This window comes from Corvus cornix, chromosome 3, assembly GCF_000738735.6.
Source record: "Corvus cornix cornix isolate S_Up_H32 chromosome 3, ASM73873v5, whole genome shotgun sequence".
NCBI classification, from domain to species: Eukaryota; Metazoa; Chordata; class Aves; order Passeriformes; family Corvidae; genus Corvus; species Corvus cornix.
The window spans coordinates 30,139,174-30,158,636 of record NC_047056.1 but is presented as its reverse complement, the minus strand read 5'-3'; the positions used below and the strand labels follow the sequence as shown (position 1 = coordinate 30,158,636).

Here is a 19,463-nt window from a genome sequence, read left to right as displayed (position 1 = left end):
GTGAAAACGTTGTTACAAAAATGTCCTAAACATCCAGTATTTTACTTTTTAGGTTCACTAGTGGATGATGAATCCTTAATTGGTGTCCTGCAAACAACTAAGCAAACAGCTGCTGAAATAGCTGTAAAGTTGTCTGTGGCAGCAGAAACTGAAGTGAAGATTAACACTGCTCAGGAGGAATATCGACCTGTTGCTACACGTGGAAGCATTCTTTATTTCCTTCTGACAGCAATGAGCATGGTCAATAATATGTATCAAACTTCACTGGCTCAGTTCTTGAAGCTATTTGATCAATCCATAGCCAGGTAGGAAGACATTAATTTTTCCTACTATTCAGATGTTTGCCTTTCCAATGTATTTGCTGTTATTAACGTGTGTTTTCTTTGTGCTTTGTTTTCATGATTTAGGTCTAAGAAGTCTCCTGTGGCTCAGAAAAGAATCTCAAATATTATTGAACATCTTACATTTGAAATTCATGCATATTCTGTTAGGGGCCTTCATGAAAACCACAAATTCCTCTTTACCCTCCTCCTGGCTTTAAAAATTGATATTGAGAGAGGACACGTGGAAAACAGAGAGTTCCAAACTCTCATTAGAGGTGAGCTTTAAAAATTGTGTTATGTGTAAAGCTAATTGAACCTATTTAACTTTTACACCATTTCAAAGTGTAGTTTCTTTATCTACATGGTTTCTACCAACAGTTCTGTGGAAACTGGGCTTGTTCAGCTTGGCAAAGGGAAGCCTTAGAGGAGACCCAATAGTAGCCTTCCAACACCTGTGAGAAGGCCATTATAAGACTTAAGTTATCCTTTGGTATGAAATAAATCTTAAGTACACAAGTGTACAGTTAGTATCCCAGAGAAAATGACTTAGGTCAAAATAGATAATTTAAAAAGAAATACCAATTATTTCTTGACCCCTGGAATATCATGTATATTTCATCAGAATGTTTTTATCCACAGGAGGTGCAGCTTTGGATCTACAAGCTTGCCCACCCAAACCATGTCGCTGGATTCTTGACATGATATGGCTGAATCTAGTGGAGTTGAACAAACTTCCACAGTTTGAAGAAATTTTGGAACAGGTGATATTTGCTAATTATCTTTTAAATGTTAACAACCAGTTTTGTCGTCATAATTGTGTTTCCACAAAAATACAGAATAACATCATAGAGACAAACAAATAGGTAGCATGAATGGGGGTATGTTTATTTATCTGCTTTATGGTATTTGATACTATAGTAATTCAGGTAGAAAAAGGAGAGAAGTAACAGGAGCAAAGGAAAAAGGAAGTCAATAAAAGAGCAAGAGGATAAAAAGGTAGAGGTATCAAAAAGGCTCATAAAATTAATCCGAGTGTCAGGTTTTAAGTTACAATGTTGTCTTCTGTCTTGAGTCTGGGGTTTTTCACAAGTGAATGGTTTGCTGCTTGTTTTTACACACTCATTTCCATTCCAAGGTTAACATGCTATTCAGATACGATGAGCTAGCTATAAATGCATTGTTTTATTGAGACATGCGTGAACTTATAGGCACATAAGCTTGTGACATGTTCAGTTTGGTAAATTTTTCTTTCTTTTTTTAGTGTAGTTAAACCACTCCCTAAGCATTCGTTGTACCTAAGCACTCCTAGTTAATCAGGCTGATAGCCAGGACACTAAGCTCTCCTTGCTGTTACAGCATTGGTCAGCCAAGTCCATTTTGTGATGGCATATATTGCCCTGAAGGGCAGCTGATATTTTAGCTAAATCGTCACCTGGAAATGGTCCTGGCTGTTTCCCAACTCTGTATCAAGGCAAGATCTGGATACATACAAGCCCAATTCTTCCAGTTTTGGTTTCTGGAGGTATCAAAATAGGATATATTAAGTTAGGAGAAATTTGGAGGAGCTTTAGTTAGCTTATTCACTTTGGGTTATTAGGGCACCAGAACCTTATTTCTAGAAAAGTCCTTTCACCAGGGCTTTTCTAGAATGTGTGCAAATAAAATTTTAGACTCCAAAATAGTTAGGTGACCATGTTACCACAAAAGCCCTCTTTTTAAAATTAATTTTTTAGAACTGTCTTACTTTTGTCATGTAGTTGCAAGTTAAAAAGTGACAAAATGATTTTAGTAATAGATAGAAATGGAATATGGGAGGGTGCCAACTAGGATATCAGTTAAAAATGCAAATATGGTAAAACCATCTTTTTAATACTTATATTCATCCATTAGAAATGCTGTTCTACTTGACTCATTGTATTAAATACAACTGTATCATTATTCATTTAGATAAAAATAGAAAATTATTTAAAGTGACAAAAAAGGACTGAGAATTATATGCCCAGTTCTCAAGATGTTTCCTGTGCTTTTCTTTTTTTCTTGCTAGTTTAAATTTTTTTTTTCCTCGAAAAAAATAAGTCTCAGATGCCTAGTTTAACATAGACATCTTCTGCTTTAAACCTTTATCAGTGCATTCCTTGTTCTGTTCCCAGTGATCTGAGAATATTGCAGTAGCTGACCCTTCTCAGTCATGGCATTAAAGGCTCAATTGCATTTTCACTATGTTCTGTCCACTGGTGTTCCTTGTCCTATTAGGTCATGGGTTCTAAGAGGTGCCTAAAATTGTGATCATATTTGTGGTCAGATTTATTCTTTCTCAAGCCAAAGGCTTACTAGAATCTTATACTTTCAGTTTGTGATTCATTGTCTGGCTAGACTGTATTTGGAGAGATTTTTCTGGTCCTCTTCATACTCTGTGATCAAAAGGAATTAATTAATCACTCACAGTATGTTCCTCTTGTAGTATAGAATCCTTCTGCTAATTACTGATTTTTCTTAAGTAGCCGTATGTGTTTGGGAGGGGAATGCATAGATAGCTAACTGGCTTGAGAGCCTGCATCTTAACACTAATTGCAACAACTGAATTAATATTTTTTGTAATATTTTAATAGCGATTCATATGGCATATGTCTTAAATGCTATAGGCAATGTTACTTGTAATATACCCTAATATAATAACAGCCTCTCATCAAAAGCTCCATTTGCAAGGGGATTTTACTGCAGCTGGAATATATTTATCTGTGTGTAAATGTAATAAATTTAGATAGCTGGAAGTGATAAGCAATGGAAAAACTGGTTTGATAAAGATGCCCCTGAGGAAGAAATTATACCTAATGGATACAGTGATTCACTCGACACCTTTCGCAAGCTTTTACTCATCAGGTGAGCATCTTCAGAAATTTTGGGAAATTACACAGCTTCAACATGACGTGTCTCAACCTATCAATATGCTATTAGCATAATTGTGTAATTTTAGTTATCTCTGGGTGACATTAAATATCAATTCACTCACATGAAATGTGTTTTTATTCACTTACTTCAGAGCTATCCTCTGCCATCTAAAGGTATTTATAGAAAATATTTTTTAAAGCTTTGCTTTTACATCATGACAAATGGAAACTGGGAACCATATTGCATCCTTCTTTGAGAAGCCCATGAAAAATTAGAATAAACCAGATAGTTTTCAATTTTTTAAAATTTCTTTTACAATTAACTATTTTGAATAGCTTTAAACAAGTATTAAAAAAAATTTCTAAAATCAGAGAGATTCTGAAAATGCAAAACAGGTATTCAAAACCCCATGTGAAAAGTGTGCTATAAATTATATCTTTTGCATCATATAAGATCTCTGAGATCTTGGGATTAAATGGATTTCCCCAAAGAAGCATTCATCTGCCTTATGCATGAGATCATATCTTCCTCCTTTCATTGTATACTTTCCAACTGCTGTAACAAATAAATCAGAGATACTATGAAAAAACCCAGCAATATTATTTTACTAGACCGTGATTTGTCTTTGGAGCAGATTCAACCTGTGCAGTAAAAAAAGCTAGAATCTGATGGAAATACCACATTGTTAAATGCTCTACACCCTAAGAGGGAGGGGAGCATCTAAGTCCTAAGCATTTAAATAATCTTCAAAAATTGAAGATTTTCAAAGTAATAAATTTTATCCAGAAGTAGTTGTTTGTTTGTTTTTCTGTGGTAAAAATACTCATCACCAACACAAATGCAATCCAGTGCAAAAGAGTTGGGTTTGTACTCTAAAAGAGTAACAGACCCAATGAATCATCTGCAGAGTTTTACTAAAGGGCAAAAACCATCTTACATTTCCCTCTTTGTGTTCTCAAATACAAAAGTTGTGTTTAAAATGAAGAATGTCCCAACCTAATAAAGATGCCTAGAACAGAAGATTCCAATGCAAACAGTTAAGGCAAAATTGCAAGCAACTGGAAAGTATCAAACAGTCATAAGTAGAGGGATGACCATCAGCTCTGCCTGTTATATCTGTAAAGACAAACCTACAAGCATATATATAAATGTCTGTGTATGTATACATATATATATGTATTATGATTAAATAAAAATCCCTCTATTTGATAAAAACAGAAATTCTAATTTAAGTCTGATCTTGGAGGAAGAGGCAGTGAATTTATATCTTTGTGTGTATTTTAATTTCTAGGTCTTGGTGTCCAGACCGAACGCTTTCCCAAGCCAGGAAATATATTGCAAGTTCCTTGCATGAGAAATATACAGAGCCAGTTATTTTGAATTTAAGAAAAACTTGGGAAGAAAGTGACATGCGAACACCTCTCATCTGTTTCTTGTCTATGGGATCAGACCCAACTGACCAGATTGATTCCTTGTCCAGGAAGCTTAATTTGGGTATGAAAGTAATTATTCATTGTCATATGTTAAGATACAGAGGGGCAGTGTAAGTAATTTCAGAGATATTTTTTTCTGAGAAGTTTTTCTTAAATTCTTTTTTTCCTGAAACATCATCTTAGAGATAAAATAATATTTTAAATAGAAGACAGTATGCCAAGAACCATTCTGTATGAAGTTGGACAGTAATTCAGGTCTTTTTTTAATAAATTGTTATCATCCTTCCCAGTGATGATAACTTTTTAAATCCTTGTAAAACAATTCTTGTTTTTAAATTCTGTTATGGTGACAATAATGTTTTCTTGTTTTAACTGCAGGTAATGTAAAAATCAGTAATGTGTTTAGAAGATTACTTCGTTACAGAAAATAGCTTCAAGATCTATGTTTGTATATTCTGGACTTCAGTTCCACGTTATATGGAAGTTTTGAAAAAGTGTGAATACAGATTGTGTTGAGAGTAGATACATATATTCTTGACATTAGTCACATTAGTATGTTCATAAGTGCAGTTTTACATCTTTGCATTGTGTTTAAGTACACTTTGAGAAAAATCTCTGTTCATATTTCAAATGCTCTGGCATTGTTAAAATTTGGCACAAATTCACATTCACAGTCGTGACAGTCAGTGTTTAACATCTGTAAGTATTGTGTATTTGTATTTCAATGTTGTTACACAAAATGTCACTGTTTAGAAAATTTATACATAGTAGCATAATATGATGGTGAAGAGATTCTGCTTTCATAAGTATATACTTTTGCATTAGGTTTATTTCATTGCGCTGTATTTATATCACTGCTTTTTGGACTGAATTGAAATTCTTACTTTTTCTCAATAATGTAAGTTCATTAATCTTAAATTTTCAAATATGTTATAGAATGTAGGACCATCTCTATGGGCCAAGGACAAGAGGTTCATGCACGCAAACTCATAGAGGTGTCGATGGAGCAGGTGGGAGAAAAACATTGCGATATAAGTTGATTGTCTGTTTGGGTGTCCTTTTACACCTCTTTAGCATGCAGTCTATAATATTTTGCATTTTCATCCTGCTATCAGGCATATCTCAGGCTGAACATGTCTTTTTGAATGCCTGAGTTTAAAAACATTCCCCTGTGGGATATACATGTGGAGTCCAAGTCAATACTTCTGGCAGCAGTGCTACTGAGCAGTTTTCCAAAAGCAGCGCATTCCTGACTTACCACTGTACTGTTAATCAAGGGTAAAAGGACATTGGGTCCTGGATCTGTCATGCAGATCCCACCTCTTTATTGGAATTTCTTCTTTATCTCCTCTCCTTTAAGAGATGCCTAGATGATTCATATCTTCTACTAGATAAAATGGTGAGTGCACACATAGCTTAAAGTTGTAGATACAGAAGGATGTGCTTGCTCCCAATACTGTTTCACATTTTCCTTACAATTCTGCTAGTGACAGGACCTCTTACTCACCAGCACTTGGTGTCTCTTCATCACTGCTTTAATTGTCAGTCCTTTGGGTTGTGTCCCAAGCATGTCTAAGAATTTCTAAACAATATACAAGAATTTTTCTTTAAATGTTGTAGTGTATTTTGTTATGGCAGATGATATTCCCCAACAGTAAAAACATGAAAAACCTAAGTAGTAGCTATAGATAGTAATCAAAACCCCAAATACAATGTAAAAGTTACAGTGCAAAGGTGGTACCTTCTGCTCAGCTGGACACTTCAAGGAGTTGTGGACAGTCTTGCAATTGAAGACATACAGCCTTAGTTGCCTGTGAACTCAAAATATGGGGAATCAGTCATATACCTGTGTTTTGGAGGGCTCGAATATCTCTGCTAATAGAGAGCAGAATGTGAGTATTGGAGTACAGATGTACACCACTTTGGAAAAAGAAAAGAAAGAAATCTCTTTATAGCAAATGACAAATTTTATTAGGTGCAAATGCACACACACATCTGGTATTTCTTTGTTTGTATGTCTAGAATGGTCACTATCAACTCCCAGTTCATTGCAATGGTGAAAACTGGAGCATCCCTTCCTTTCTTTTGCCCTTAATTGGAAGCACTTCAGCAGAGCTACTAGTAACAATTTCTCAACTGCATGCCTTAGTGCTGCACACATTTTGTGAAGGGAGGAACATGTAAACGTCAGATTTGAAACTACAAAACAGAATTAGTGAATATGAAGACAAATACTTATTTGGGGTTTTTTTACCTCTGGCCAGGAGTATATAATATGATTAAAACTGCTGTGCTGTGTTACAGGAAGATAATTTTCAAAAACTAAGTCTAATTCATTTGGAAATGTACAAAATTGATTAAAAATCTCTCTCAAAAAAGTTGTTCCCCAGAAAAGAAGGAAAAAAACCCATTCATTTAATCGTGTTTTTAATATGCATCCAGTCACCATAAATATTTCAGTTATATCTTTTCACTAACAGTTACTGATTTCTTTTTAAATGAGCTAAAACAGAATTGCTGAAATGAAATTACAAGCTGTAATGAAATCCACTGTCCATCACTGTTTAGAACTGATTAAATAATGTCCTATTTTAATATCAGGCTTCTAATTCATCAGGCTTCTACAGTGATGCTACAAAAGCTGATTGAATTTAAATTCACAAGCAGAAGTTTAGAGAGACAATAATCAAACGAGAGCTTTCATGCAATTTGAGAGATGAGTAAGATCAAAATAAGTGGAGGTTGAATTTCATGCAAATGCCTTTATTGCAGATAAACTAATTGGAGTTAAAAAACTTTTAGAGTCTTATTACCACCTCTTTACACTTACTTTAGATTATGTAATTAACAAATCAGTTTTTAAAAATACGTATTCCTTAAATTTCAGCTGTTACTTTTCCGCTCACATTCTTTTGGATCTGATGATAGGATTGCTTATTACTGGTGTTTTGCTGGGAGAGTAATACAGGAACTACTTTTTGCCACTAGATAGCACTGATACTTTACTTACAATATTGAGTCTGGTTATGTTATTTTCATGTTATTTTCATTGAGAACAAGAGAATGTGGAAATAACTTTTTCACTAACTCATGTTTATTTGCATTATCTGCGCCAATATCCTATAATATCAAATGAGAATATATATTCAGGATCAGAACAAAAGTTAAAAAAAATTACATGGAAAACCAAATTTGATTCTAATACAGAAAGTTGGCTTTAGCATTAAGAACAACTTGTTCTAAATTTCATATGATAATAGTTGATATCCTTATGTAGGGAGGCTGGGTGTTACTTCAGAACTGTCACCTCGGACTGGATTTCATGGATGAACTACTGGAGACAATTCTTACTGCTGAGATCCAGAATGACACATTTCGAGTTTGGATAACTACTGAACAACATCCTAAATTCCCAATTACACTGTTACAGGTTTGTTCCAATATTTGATTCAGGTACTTAATGAAAATTATTCAAATTAATCATGTAAATGGAGGGAAAAACCCCAAAACCCAAGAAAAAAAATGGACTTGCCTTACAATGTAAATATCACTTCAAACAGGAAGGTTACTTACCAGTAACTGGAAGTTCTTGATGATGCATTATGTTTGTGTGAGTTCACACTAATTCTGTACACAGAAACACTTCAATAAGAACTGTTTGGTTTTACTTGTATCCCTTTTTGCCCAACTAGATGCCTTGTGAACCGATTAATGCCCACAAAAGCTCTTCCAGAGAAAGATTCCGAATTCCCCTGTAATAAATAAATGAAGTATAAATGGGACAGAAAACACATGGATAGCACATCTCAGAGAACATCATCTACCCGATTTCTTTGCATAAACTATAAATGGTTGTTCTATAGGTCTCAAGGATACACTTTTTTTTAAGACCAGGAAAATTGCCTACACTCTTAGGAAGTGCACTTAAGTCACTGATGATGGTTCGCAGCACTCCCGCAGTGAGTCATAATGCTACTTAGTATCTACTGTAATAGCTGTGTGCTGACAATTCTGTGTTCCCTTTCCTCTAAAAATCAGTGAAGGTCTCCTTATTGGTTCTCATTCTCTCTGAATAAAAAGATACCTCACCTGACATCTAGCATGTGAAGGGGGGAAGGACTCCTGTCTTGAAAGAATCTAGAGACAACCTTCAGAACTGAGAATCATCCATCACCATGGTCTTTGTATGGAAAGCTAGCTGTATGGACTCTTATATTCTCTCAACAGAAAATGAAGTCATCCTGCATCTACAAGGTGTTTATGAATAGTGAGGTATATAGACACACAGTTTGCTAAAAGTGAGACAAGAGAACTCAGAGGATTGCTAGACGAATCTTCACTGCATTTATCACAAATATTTCCCATGTGATTTCCCACTCTATAGTGTCACATTACCTGTTAAAATGTTAACATATTCAGGGATTCCAGAACATGAATAATTGACAAACGAAAGCCCCTTCTCAGTAGAAAAGAGAACAATTTGCTTTGCTTTTTTAAATATAGAATGTTCATCAAAAACTGAACAGGATAACCTTTGAAAAGTGGAAACGCTGATTTTCCAGTGTTCCAATTCAGTCCAACAGTAACAGGAACACAAGACAGTGTGTCCATGGGCTGTCTGGCATTTACTCTCCTTTCTCTGCGTGCTACCATGTCACCCAAGCCAGACAGACAATTACTTACAGTTGGAGAGAAAAAAACCCTTTATTTTTATTTGGGTTCCTCCAGCATTTGCAATTATCTCAAGGAACAGAGATTCTGGTAAGGCCAGTCTGTGTCTGAACTTATAAATTGTCCCATGAGCATTATTCAGCACTGGAATGCAATAGCCCATAGGGATAAGTACTTACAACATTCTCTGATGTGCAAACATGTGCTAACTAGCACTTCTCCAAATAATTTGCAGGTATGGTTTGAAAATTCAAATTGTGTAGCCACTCTTCCCATTAGGCAGTTGGCATGAAATTAGGGGGCTGAATTCTAAGGGGCTGTGGCAATTTACTACCACCAATGTGGACTCAAGGCCTGCTGACCCAGAGTGCTCAGGAATATTCTCTGGTGAATCCAATTTGCTGCTGTAGACAGGCACAGAGTCCAGAGTAGCCACTGTGATCACAAAGATATGACCTAAGGAGAAGTGAGATTTCTTTGTATCTACTCTGAAATTCTGGAAACAGCAATACAACACTTATCTTGTCATTTATACTGGATGCTTCTCTTCCATCATTCAGTCATTGAACCAGGGATATAAAAGCATATGCCTTCTGAAAAGCATGGTGACTACTTCTACGTCATTGATGAAAATTTTTAGATCCATGGCCAAGTGTCAGTGATGGTTTTAACCAACAGAAATTAAAGGTCTATGTTCAAAACCCTTCGTGGCCTAATCTGGTATGACTGCAGAAGAGAAGGCTTTGGGAAGACCTTATTGCAGCCTCGCAGTACTTGAAGGGGCCCATAGGAAAGATGAGGACAGACATTTTAGTATGGCCTGCTGCAACAGGGCAAGGGGTTCTGGTTTTAAACTGAAGAAGGTTTATTTGGATTAGATACAAGAAATAAGTTTTTTACAATGAGGGTGGTGAGGCACTGGAACAGGTGGCACCCAGAAAGGTGGTGAATGCTCCATCCCTGGAAAGATTCAAGGTCAAGTTGGACAGGACTCTGAGCACCCTGATCTATTTGAAGATGTCAGTGATCGTTGCAGGGGGATTCAACTAGATCGCCTTTAAAAGGTCCTTTCCAACTCAAACCAGTCTATGATTTTGTGTACTCCTTTTATGCAGTTTAAGTGCATATCAACTTTATTTCTACAAGTCTTCAGTTATTTACATTTTATTTATAACTAATAGTTGTGACATTTTCATATGCTGCTATTTTTTGTTTCAGTAAACAAATCCAATTCCTCTATGTTTTTCTTGTGACAGATTGCTATAAAGTTCACAAATGAACCTCCACAAGGTATACGTGCTGGACTGAAAAGAACGTTTTCTGGAATTAGTCAGGATCTCTTAAATGTTAGCAACCTGCCTATGTGGAAACCTTTGCTTTACACTGTAGCATTCCTGCATTCTACTGTTCAGGTATTTCTTAAAAGGCAAATAGTGTTGTAATATATGTAGTCACTTTAATACAGGTTCCTGCACAAACACATTCTGATATTTATCATAGCGTCACGCTGCAGGACTAAAGCTTTAATTTCTATAATCTATATTTCAAGGTTCATTATTATATCTTTTTTTTAAAATAGCTTTTAAACAATTTTCATATGATGGGCATTTTTTCTTATCTAACTTCAGCTGATTGAAAGTTAGTCATTGGGTATAAGGGAAAAATTTCTCTCTGTGGTCAATAGAAATAGATAAGCCTGCTGAAACAGAAAAACAGCTTATCTGTCACAGCTGTTTTTATCTAAGAGTGAATATTTTTCTAGAGATATATGTCACTCTTTCTGCCCATTGATTTTAAAAGCAATCCAGATGACTAACCTGGAGTAGCTATTTTCTAGATGGCCAAAATTAAATAAAATTCTTATCTGTTTCAATGTGTTTTCTACATTAATTCCATCATGAGAACGATGATATCTATACTTTGTACTTAAAGATAAATAAGTTTTGAGATCACAATAGATGCTAATAATTTGAGCTCTCTGACTGCACCTTCTTTTCACCAAGGAGTTCAAAATAATTATAAAACAGTGCTTAAGCCTTAGGTTCTACTGAGCAGCTTGTATTTTTGGTGTAGGCAGTTGGTGAGAGAAGGACAATTTGTTGATGTTCCCTGTTAAGATACAGCATTCTGCATTATTTTCCTTCTTCTACCCTTTTTAAACAGTGAAAAAGTTGTTCTGTGTATTGCCTCAGGATTATACTGTTCTTGTGGAACTAGATGATCTATGCTTATTCAACCCGTCAGTATTTTTAAAAACTATTACAGCTATTCATCTACTAAGAAGTTTTATTTATGAATTGCCAACCAACAAGCAATATATACATTGTCCTGCCTTTAAACTGACCAATTCTTAATATCCTTTGGTGACAAGATTATTATGATAAATATAGCTTAAGAAGCAAATAAAAAAACCTGGCAGGAAACCATTACACCTTTCTGTATGGTATTATTGTTTAATTCTGTCTCATCTGCTTATAGACAATAATTGATTTTGAAAAATAAAAGGTGGGGATTTTTTTCAATTCTAGTTCTTTTTAAATATTGTAGCTAGGGTGCCTAAATGTTACTTCAGGTGTCAAAGACTGTCAGTCATTGCTGACCTGGTAATATAAAATCTGATAAATTTGTTATATTTATGTCATTTAGTTGAATTTAGATTGTAATTTATGCATTTGATAAATGTCGGCACTATTCAGCAACTTAGTTCTTAACTTCTTGAATTAATTTGTGCTACATTCTGAAAAAAAAAATCATTGAGCAATTTAACTGAGGTGGCATTAACAAGTTTGTGAGAAATCTAATAGTGCTGGATGTTTGAAGTGTTTGGGCTACAGAATATATATTCATTTACTTTCATAGTTAACTATTTTTCTGTTACTACAACTGTTATCACTTTATTTCCAAATAGGTATGCAATAATAAATTTGAATAATATAATGGTAGCAACCTTAAAATAAAGTTGTGAATTTTGAAAAATGTACATTAAAAAAAATATATTGAAACAATAAGATGAAAGTGGCAACATAGAACCCATTGGAAAATGGATCATAAATATAGGCATTTGAAAATTTGAAACTATCATTAGTCGACAGTATATGTAAAAAGAAATGAAAAACTGTGCAATTCTAAATTAATTAATTAATTAGTACAAAAATCTCATTATCCACACAGAAGTGAGGCATTGAAAACCTGTGACTTGTGAATTGATTAGTAAAGTTACTAATAAATGATTTTGTTGCTTTTTCTATAAATATTTATCCCTCACAGTATAACTTAGCTGTATTATTGATGTGTATGAGGCACACAGCCATTTCCTAGGCTACCTTTCTTCTCTAGTTCCGTTCTTTACTCCACTGGTATTGTTATTATTGAAATTTATTACAGAAAAAAGTTATTTCATAAATATACTTGGTTTTAATTTTATTCTTAAGGAGCGACGCAAGTTTGGACCTTTGGGTTGGAATATTCCCTATGAATTTAACTCAGCAGACTTTACAGCCAGTGTTCAGTTTATACAAAATCACCTAAAAAGGATTGACATCAAGAAGGTGAATACTGAAATCTGTATACAGTACATTTAAATGCTTTGGATGGCAGCAGCATTTTTTTTTCCTCATGTTACTATTTATCATAATTTACTCATTGCTATTCATTTAGTGCCACTTCCAATGATCAAAGGTTGAGGTTCTCTGCAAGAAAATCAAGCTGAAATATTTTATGTGCTGTTACGCATGTAAAAATACACAGTTGTTAAGAACCTTAAAATTTGTTTTTCTTTTTCACTACTATATCTAAAATTCATAAGTCTGTATGTTACCTGTTTTGGAAAGGGAGATAAAATATTTAACGAGTTTCACAGAGCCAATCAGACTCCTCTACAGCTACCATTTGGTCTTCTACTACCTAGCAGGAAGTAGCCATTCCTTATGAAGCAGCACTCAGCCAAGAGAGAAAGATGAGAAACAGGGAGAAGGGGTGGGGTGGGGAGAGTGGAATGGGGAGTAAGAAGAGAGGCAATAGCAGCTGTGAGTGATTTCAGGTCAAACAAGTAATAATGAAATATATTATATATGTACATATTATATTGTATATATAATGAGATATTGCTTCTAGAGAGCAAGTCCTATGAGGACTGGCTGAGGGAGCTGGGGGTGTTTAGCCTGGAGAAGAGAAGGCTCAGGGATGACCTTATCGCTCTCTACAACTCTCTGAAAGGAGGCTGTAGCCAGGTGGGGATAGGCCTCTTCTCCCAGGCAACCAGTGATGGGACAAGAGGACACAGCCTCAGGCTGCACCAGTGGAGGTTTAGGTTGGACATCAGGAGGAAAGGGTTGTCAAGCATTGGAATGGACAGCCCAGGAAGGCTGTGGAGTCACTGTGCCTGTAGGTGTTCAAGAAACAGCTGGACATGGCTCTAAGTGCCACGGTCTAAATTGGTGTTTGGTCAAAGATTGGACTTCATGATCTTAAAGGTCTTTTCCAACCTAAATGATCCTGTGATTCTATATTATAATAGCAGGATCAAGCCCAGCTCTTCTATAAAATTACAGAGTTGAGCTCAGTAAATATATTAGAAATAAAGTATTATTGTTATATGATTTTTTCAGTTTACATTTCAGAATATTATGAGCTTCAGATTATATTGAAATTACCATCTTCTTCTTACATATAATATAACTATAGTCTTTCATTTACTTTACTTGTATCCAGGGGATATCGTGGAACACAGTACGCTACATGATTGGAGAAGTACAGTATGGAGGCCGAGTCACAGATGACTATGATAAGCGTCTTCTTAATTGCTTTGCAAGGGTAGGAGACTTTGTAAATACAGTTATTTGTCATTTTTATTGGCAGCTGCAATACAGAAATCAGAAGGCCTTCTTTCTGCTGAATATGCACTTCACCAGTTTACAAAACTTTTCAAAGTAAAATATATTTTTCAAAACATCATTCTTTGGCAGTGAGCTTCTTCGCCTTGGTTCCTCTTTGGTGAGGAGCAGAAGCTTAAAAAGACTTAGCTGGAAGTCAAACTTAGTAGATGTAATTCTTAATGATTTACTGTTGTATTAAATTAAAATTAGATGTAGTATCTGAAACAAGAACCCTAATTCTCCAAGAGTAAAAATGAGATTAAAAAGCCCTCTAAGTAGCAAAATAATTGCTGGCCTTTTTTTTCCCCATGGATTTTTCACAGGTATGGTTTAATGAAAATATGTTTGACAGCGCTTTCTGCTTTTACACTGGGTATAAAATTCCAGTTTGCAAAACCCTGGAACAGTACTTCGACTACATCCAGTTACTCCCTGCCATGGACAGCCCAGAGGTGTTCGGTCTCCATCCCAATGCTGATATTACGTAAGTAGGTCCCAACATATTGAAAACAGAGAATGTTTCTTTTAGCATTTGGAAACAAATCCCTATCAAATGTTTAAGTAAAGTATATTTTTCATAGGAAACCTAGGATTCATGTGAATTTCACTGCTGAAGTGGAACACTTTCTGTGTATGTACATTGTTATAAATGCAGTTATCTTCAGCTACATTTAACGTCCTTTTAAGGCAGTTGGAACTCATTACTTACTCCTCATGATTTTACTTCTTTTAGTTGAAAGCATTATGAAACTTTTATATGAGCATGTGATAGGTGGTTCTATACAGTTCAACTAGAGAAAGTTTCTAGTATTTGCCTTCTGTTTCAAGCAGTTTATTTTTCTGTGCCTAGCTGTTAAATGATTCTCTGGATTGTCATTTGGTTTACAAGCATGCCTTTGGATGCAACTACAAACTTATGTTGCCATCAGTCCTGCCATTCCCATTATTTAAAAGAGGTTTTTCAACTGCACCAAGTACAAGTTCCATCTAAAATTTTACCTTTGACTCAATTCACTCTTTCATTCCAAATAATCTGTGTAACAGCTCACCCTTTATTTCCTTCTAATATTATATGCCCTGTGAAAGGATATGAACGTAATCATATTTTTTTCACTGAAGTTCTTAATAATTCTGCCATGAATTATTGCATTTTCATATGCAGTATGTCCACATTCCACATTCATTGTTTCTTCACACAGCTCTTTTAAATAAAACAAACGTTATTCAAATGCAGAGTTGCTGTGAAAACCTAACGTCTTCCAACATTTTTGGATGAAACAATAATTTCCCACAATTTTTCAGTCTCAAAGTTGAGAGGCTGATGCTGTGTCAAGAGGCCTGTATTCTAAGTATGCTGTGAGATGAGTACACAGTTTTATTGTCAACTCTGCCTAGCACATACCACTGTTAATATATGCTTGTGAAGAAGAGAATCTAAGAGTAGATTCTGTTTCAAGTCATTCTCAGATGCTTGCAAGACCTCCCCTCCAGAAATGATTAAAGAAGAAAGAAGAGCCAAGATTTAACAGAGAACTAAACAAAGTCTTGAAGAGACACATGCTTTAGATCCAAAGTTAGGCTTGTAGGAGAGCTAATTTATAGGAGGAAACTTGAGACTAACAGTGTTCAGGGAGCTTTAGTGAGTAAGAACAGCTCTTTGATTTCTCTTTAGTGCTCAGTTTTTCTTCCACTTGGTACCTCAGCATATTCTTGCTACTTTAGGCCTTTTTTTTTTTTCTTTCTGGTAGATTTTGCCTATATTTTGCCTCTATTTCTTTAGAGTTTGGGGGAAATGTTCAACAGCTTCATGCTTTTTGCCATGCTTTATCACAGTCTGTTTTAGGCAACTATGCACAGCTACTGTGTCTGAATTTCATCTTTGATGCACAGACCAGATGGATTAGCAGCCCATACAGTATAAAAGTTCTGTTCAAATTCTCCCTATAATATCTTATCAAGTCATCTCAGGGTATGCAGAAGGCTAACTGCTAGAATTGAAACCCTGAGAGAGCCAAGACCTCTCCATGTTACTGAGGACAAGAAAAATCTTATCTTTCACTAATTTGCTGTGACAGTTTTACAGTTCGGCCAAAAGCTCAATCTGTTGGTTCCAATTGTAAGGCTTCAATGAATTTCAATGCTTTCATTTAGGATTAACACCTGAAGTCATTGAGAATGATTTCAACCTGCTGTATGAATCACAGTCTCCGAAAAAGCCACACAGTTAACGGGTACCTGAGCAGGAAACAAATATTCTGACAATCTTCTGCCAAACCCCCCTTCCCAAATGGTTCCCTACTGAAGCCTTAAATGTAGCTGAATTTTTGTTAAGCTATTGCAGGCTGGTGAATGTAGGGTTTTGAACACTGTGCTGCAATAGATATTGCTGTTTTCTACACAAAGCCGAGGCAATGTTTCTGTCACGTGCATTTTTTCTTAACTTCCAGTACAGAAAATCCCTGATGCCACAGATTCCAGCTATCAAATAATGGTAGTCTGTTCCCTTCAAACATTTTAGAAAATACTTTTAATAACGCCTTTTCGGAGTAAATCAAAATCTATACAAAATTAATTCTCTTTTTTCTTCTTATGACACAATTCACTTCACAAAACTGCTTCAGGGAAAAACAATATATAAATAGGTATTGAGTGCTTTATCTTACATACTTTCAGGCAACACTGACACTATAAATGAGTTTCATTTAATGTTTCTGTAGCTTCCTTTATGGTTACTCCAGACTTCCTTAACAGTAGTAAAGAAAAATAGATCCTTGTAAAGTGCAATTTCTCTGACCACAAAGCAGACATCTAAAATACATGAGCTGAATTGGGCAGTCTAGACAAAAACCTGTTATGGAGACATCTACACATAGATATCTACATGTGATGAGGGTCAACCCATCATGTGCAACTGAGTCTCTTCTCAGGAGCACGGTACTTCCTTTACAGACCTCTGCCATCTTTTTATTGTTATTGTTTGCATCTATACTTCATTTTATTTGCAACCTAAAGGAAAGTCAGGTTTTCCAAAGCCCAGAAAAATTTTGTTGCAGAGTGGTTTTTATGTTGAATATGCCCCAGTGGTATGTGAATGAAATTTCTTCTTAGTATTTTAATCTCACTTCCACACTGGAAAATTATTTTAATGTAAAGATCAAGATACATCTTTTTGTCTTTTCTATTTTTATTTACAAAAAAGTCTTGTTCAAACACTAATTGTTACTTATACAGGATTCACATAATTTTTCCTCTTCAGAAGATTCCTAGCACTAGCTTGTGTCATTGAGGAAAGGAATATCACTAACATTTGATTCTGTTCCTTTGATGTTATTTTTCAAAAGTCCTTCTGTCCTTTTCCCCAAACTCTGCATATTGCCTTCTTTTTAATTTTTTTTTTTTTAGATTTAGAAATACCATTTTCAAAATTCTGAGATTTATTATAATTAAATTGGTGTAATAATCAGGGAACCTATACCTTCTACATAAAATAGTCTGCAGCAGTATTGTAAGGATGGTGCTTAAAGTGTGAAGAGGAAGGTTCACATCTCTCTTATCACTACTTGTTAAATCAGCAAGACACAAAGTAAAGATTACAACCACCACTATGTCATCCAAATTACCAATGAAGCCATGAGTCCAAGAGAAATTTTATCTTTTATGCTTATACGTAGTCTTGAATAAATCTTTCATTCTTTTAATGGGGCCATAAATTGAAAAAACGCTTGAGAGTTTTGAGTCTAAAGTCAAGGGTTATGAAAAACCTTGAAAGCCCCCATCATGCCTACTTTCAGAAGGAGAAATTATATCCTCTGAGAAGCAAACTCCCAGTAGTATTTCTTCTATTTTTCTGATTTATAGTCTTTATAATGGCATTCACAAAAAAATTTTGTTGAAATGCTATAGTATCTAGATTCTCTAGTATTATGATACCATATCCAAAGCATCTTTAGGTGCTTTGGGAGTTCGCACATTCTATCCTTGGTTTCATGTCTTATATAATTATGCATGACAAAGTAATAGAAGGAGATGGGTATCATATGAAAGTTGAAAAGTAAAACTGACATGCAAAACTGTGCTTTGAATCAGTAAGAATGCATGTCCTACATCACTCATTATGTATGTTCCTTGTGTAGCTGATTCCATAAGGTAAAAGTAGGCATTGCCAACACTTCAGTACTCCAGGCTTTCTTTCTTATTTCCCCTCATAGCTCTATGCCACTGGATAGCACTGTAACAAAAATACTCCTGTAATTCTTGTGTTGAAGGACTGACGTGGTCTACTATCTTTCATTATCCAATGCCAAACTAATTTAATTCACATTTTTGTATTGACTCAGAACATAAGTTTACATTAGCATTGCCCATGCTTCACAATGGAATAGAAGTTTTTAACCGGCAGTGCTGTAAATCTAGCAGCCCTTTTCATTAATCCTGAAATACCTCAAAGCAGAATGAATTTGCTAATTAATAAAGGGGCAGCTTGCAGAGTTGTATCTCCACCTTTTCCTGCTTCTGCATTACACTTTTAAGAAGTAATTAAATGAGGCAAATATTCTTCCTTGTTACAAAACTTTTGTTGCTTCTTCCCAACAAATAGTTCTTTGAAAGGTCTTATCAGGAATATGCTATTTCCTTCCTTTTCCTCGGGATCCCTAGGTGGTTTTTCTGCCATCTCACTATCTCAGCTTGCAGACCTCCTTCTTATCCCTGAATTAGAAACACAGCAAGTGTATAACAGGGAAGAGGGAAGTCCATATTCTTTAAAACCATGGTAAACCAAATGTTCATGATCAGTGTGTTACGGTTGGTGTGGTATGCAAAGGAAAACTTGTTTTGTGTGGGTTTTGATTTGACTTGATGACACACTGGTTTTTGTGTGTTCTACAAAGTGATCACTAGCTATTAAAAAATCCTATATAACTGATAACATATTTCTCATCCTCTCAGATACCAAAGAAATACATCAGCTGATGTTTTAGATACTATCACCAACATCCAGCCTAAAGAAAGTGGAGGAGGATCTGGAGAAACTCGTGAATCAGTCGTTTACCGTTCAGCTGAAGACATGCTAGAGAAACTTCCTCCAGATTATGTCCCTCATGAGGCAAGCTAATCTTAGTTTTGTCTTACTGTTCTCTCAGTAGACTTTTCACATTACACATTCCAAAAAAGAAACATTGAATTGTACGAAAGATCATATAGCTAGTAGTAGATTCAAGTAAGCAACCAACAACATTACTGCTACCAGCATGAATTGATGTGAAGATTTTTTA

The 19,463-nt window shown here is 35.2% G+C and overlaps 1 protein-coding gene across 1 annotated transcript in view; it reads left to right on the top strand.

Annotated features, from left to right (window-relative positions):
• The window catches only part of DNAH8 (dynein axonemal heavy chain 8), a 121,799-nt gene that overhangs the window by 97,345 nt on the left and 4,991 nt on the right, over window positions 1-19,463 (top strand). The window contains exons 78-89 of the mRNA XM_019281159.3: window positions 53-305; window positions 408-598; window positions 963-1,084; window positions 3,085-3,203; window positions 4,504-4,706; window positions 5,582-5,655; window positions 7,923-8,075; window positions 10,573-10,728; window positions 12,748-12,864; window positions 14,027-14,128; window positions 14,514-14,674; window positions 19,138-19,294. Of these exons, the coding sequence (XP_019136704.3) occupies window positions 53-305; window positions 408-598; window positions 963-1,084; window positions 3,085-3,203; window positions 4,504-4,706; window positions 5,582-5,655; window positions 7,923-8,075; window positions 10,573-10,728; window positions 12,748-12,864; window positions 14,027-14,128; window positions 14,514-14,674; window positions 19,138-19,294 (1,808 nt within the window). The remainder of the gene's footprint in view (window positions 1-52; window positions 306-407; window positions 599-962; window positions 1,085-3,084; window positions 3,204-4,503; window positions 4,707-5,581; window positions 5,656-7,922; window positions 8,076-10,572; window positions 10,729-12,747; window positions 12,865-14,026; window positions 14,129-14,513; window positions 14,675-19,137; window positions 19,295-19,463) is intronic.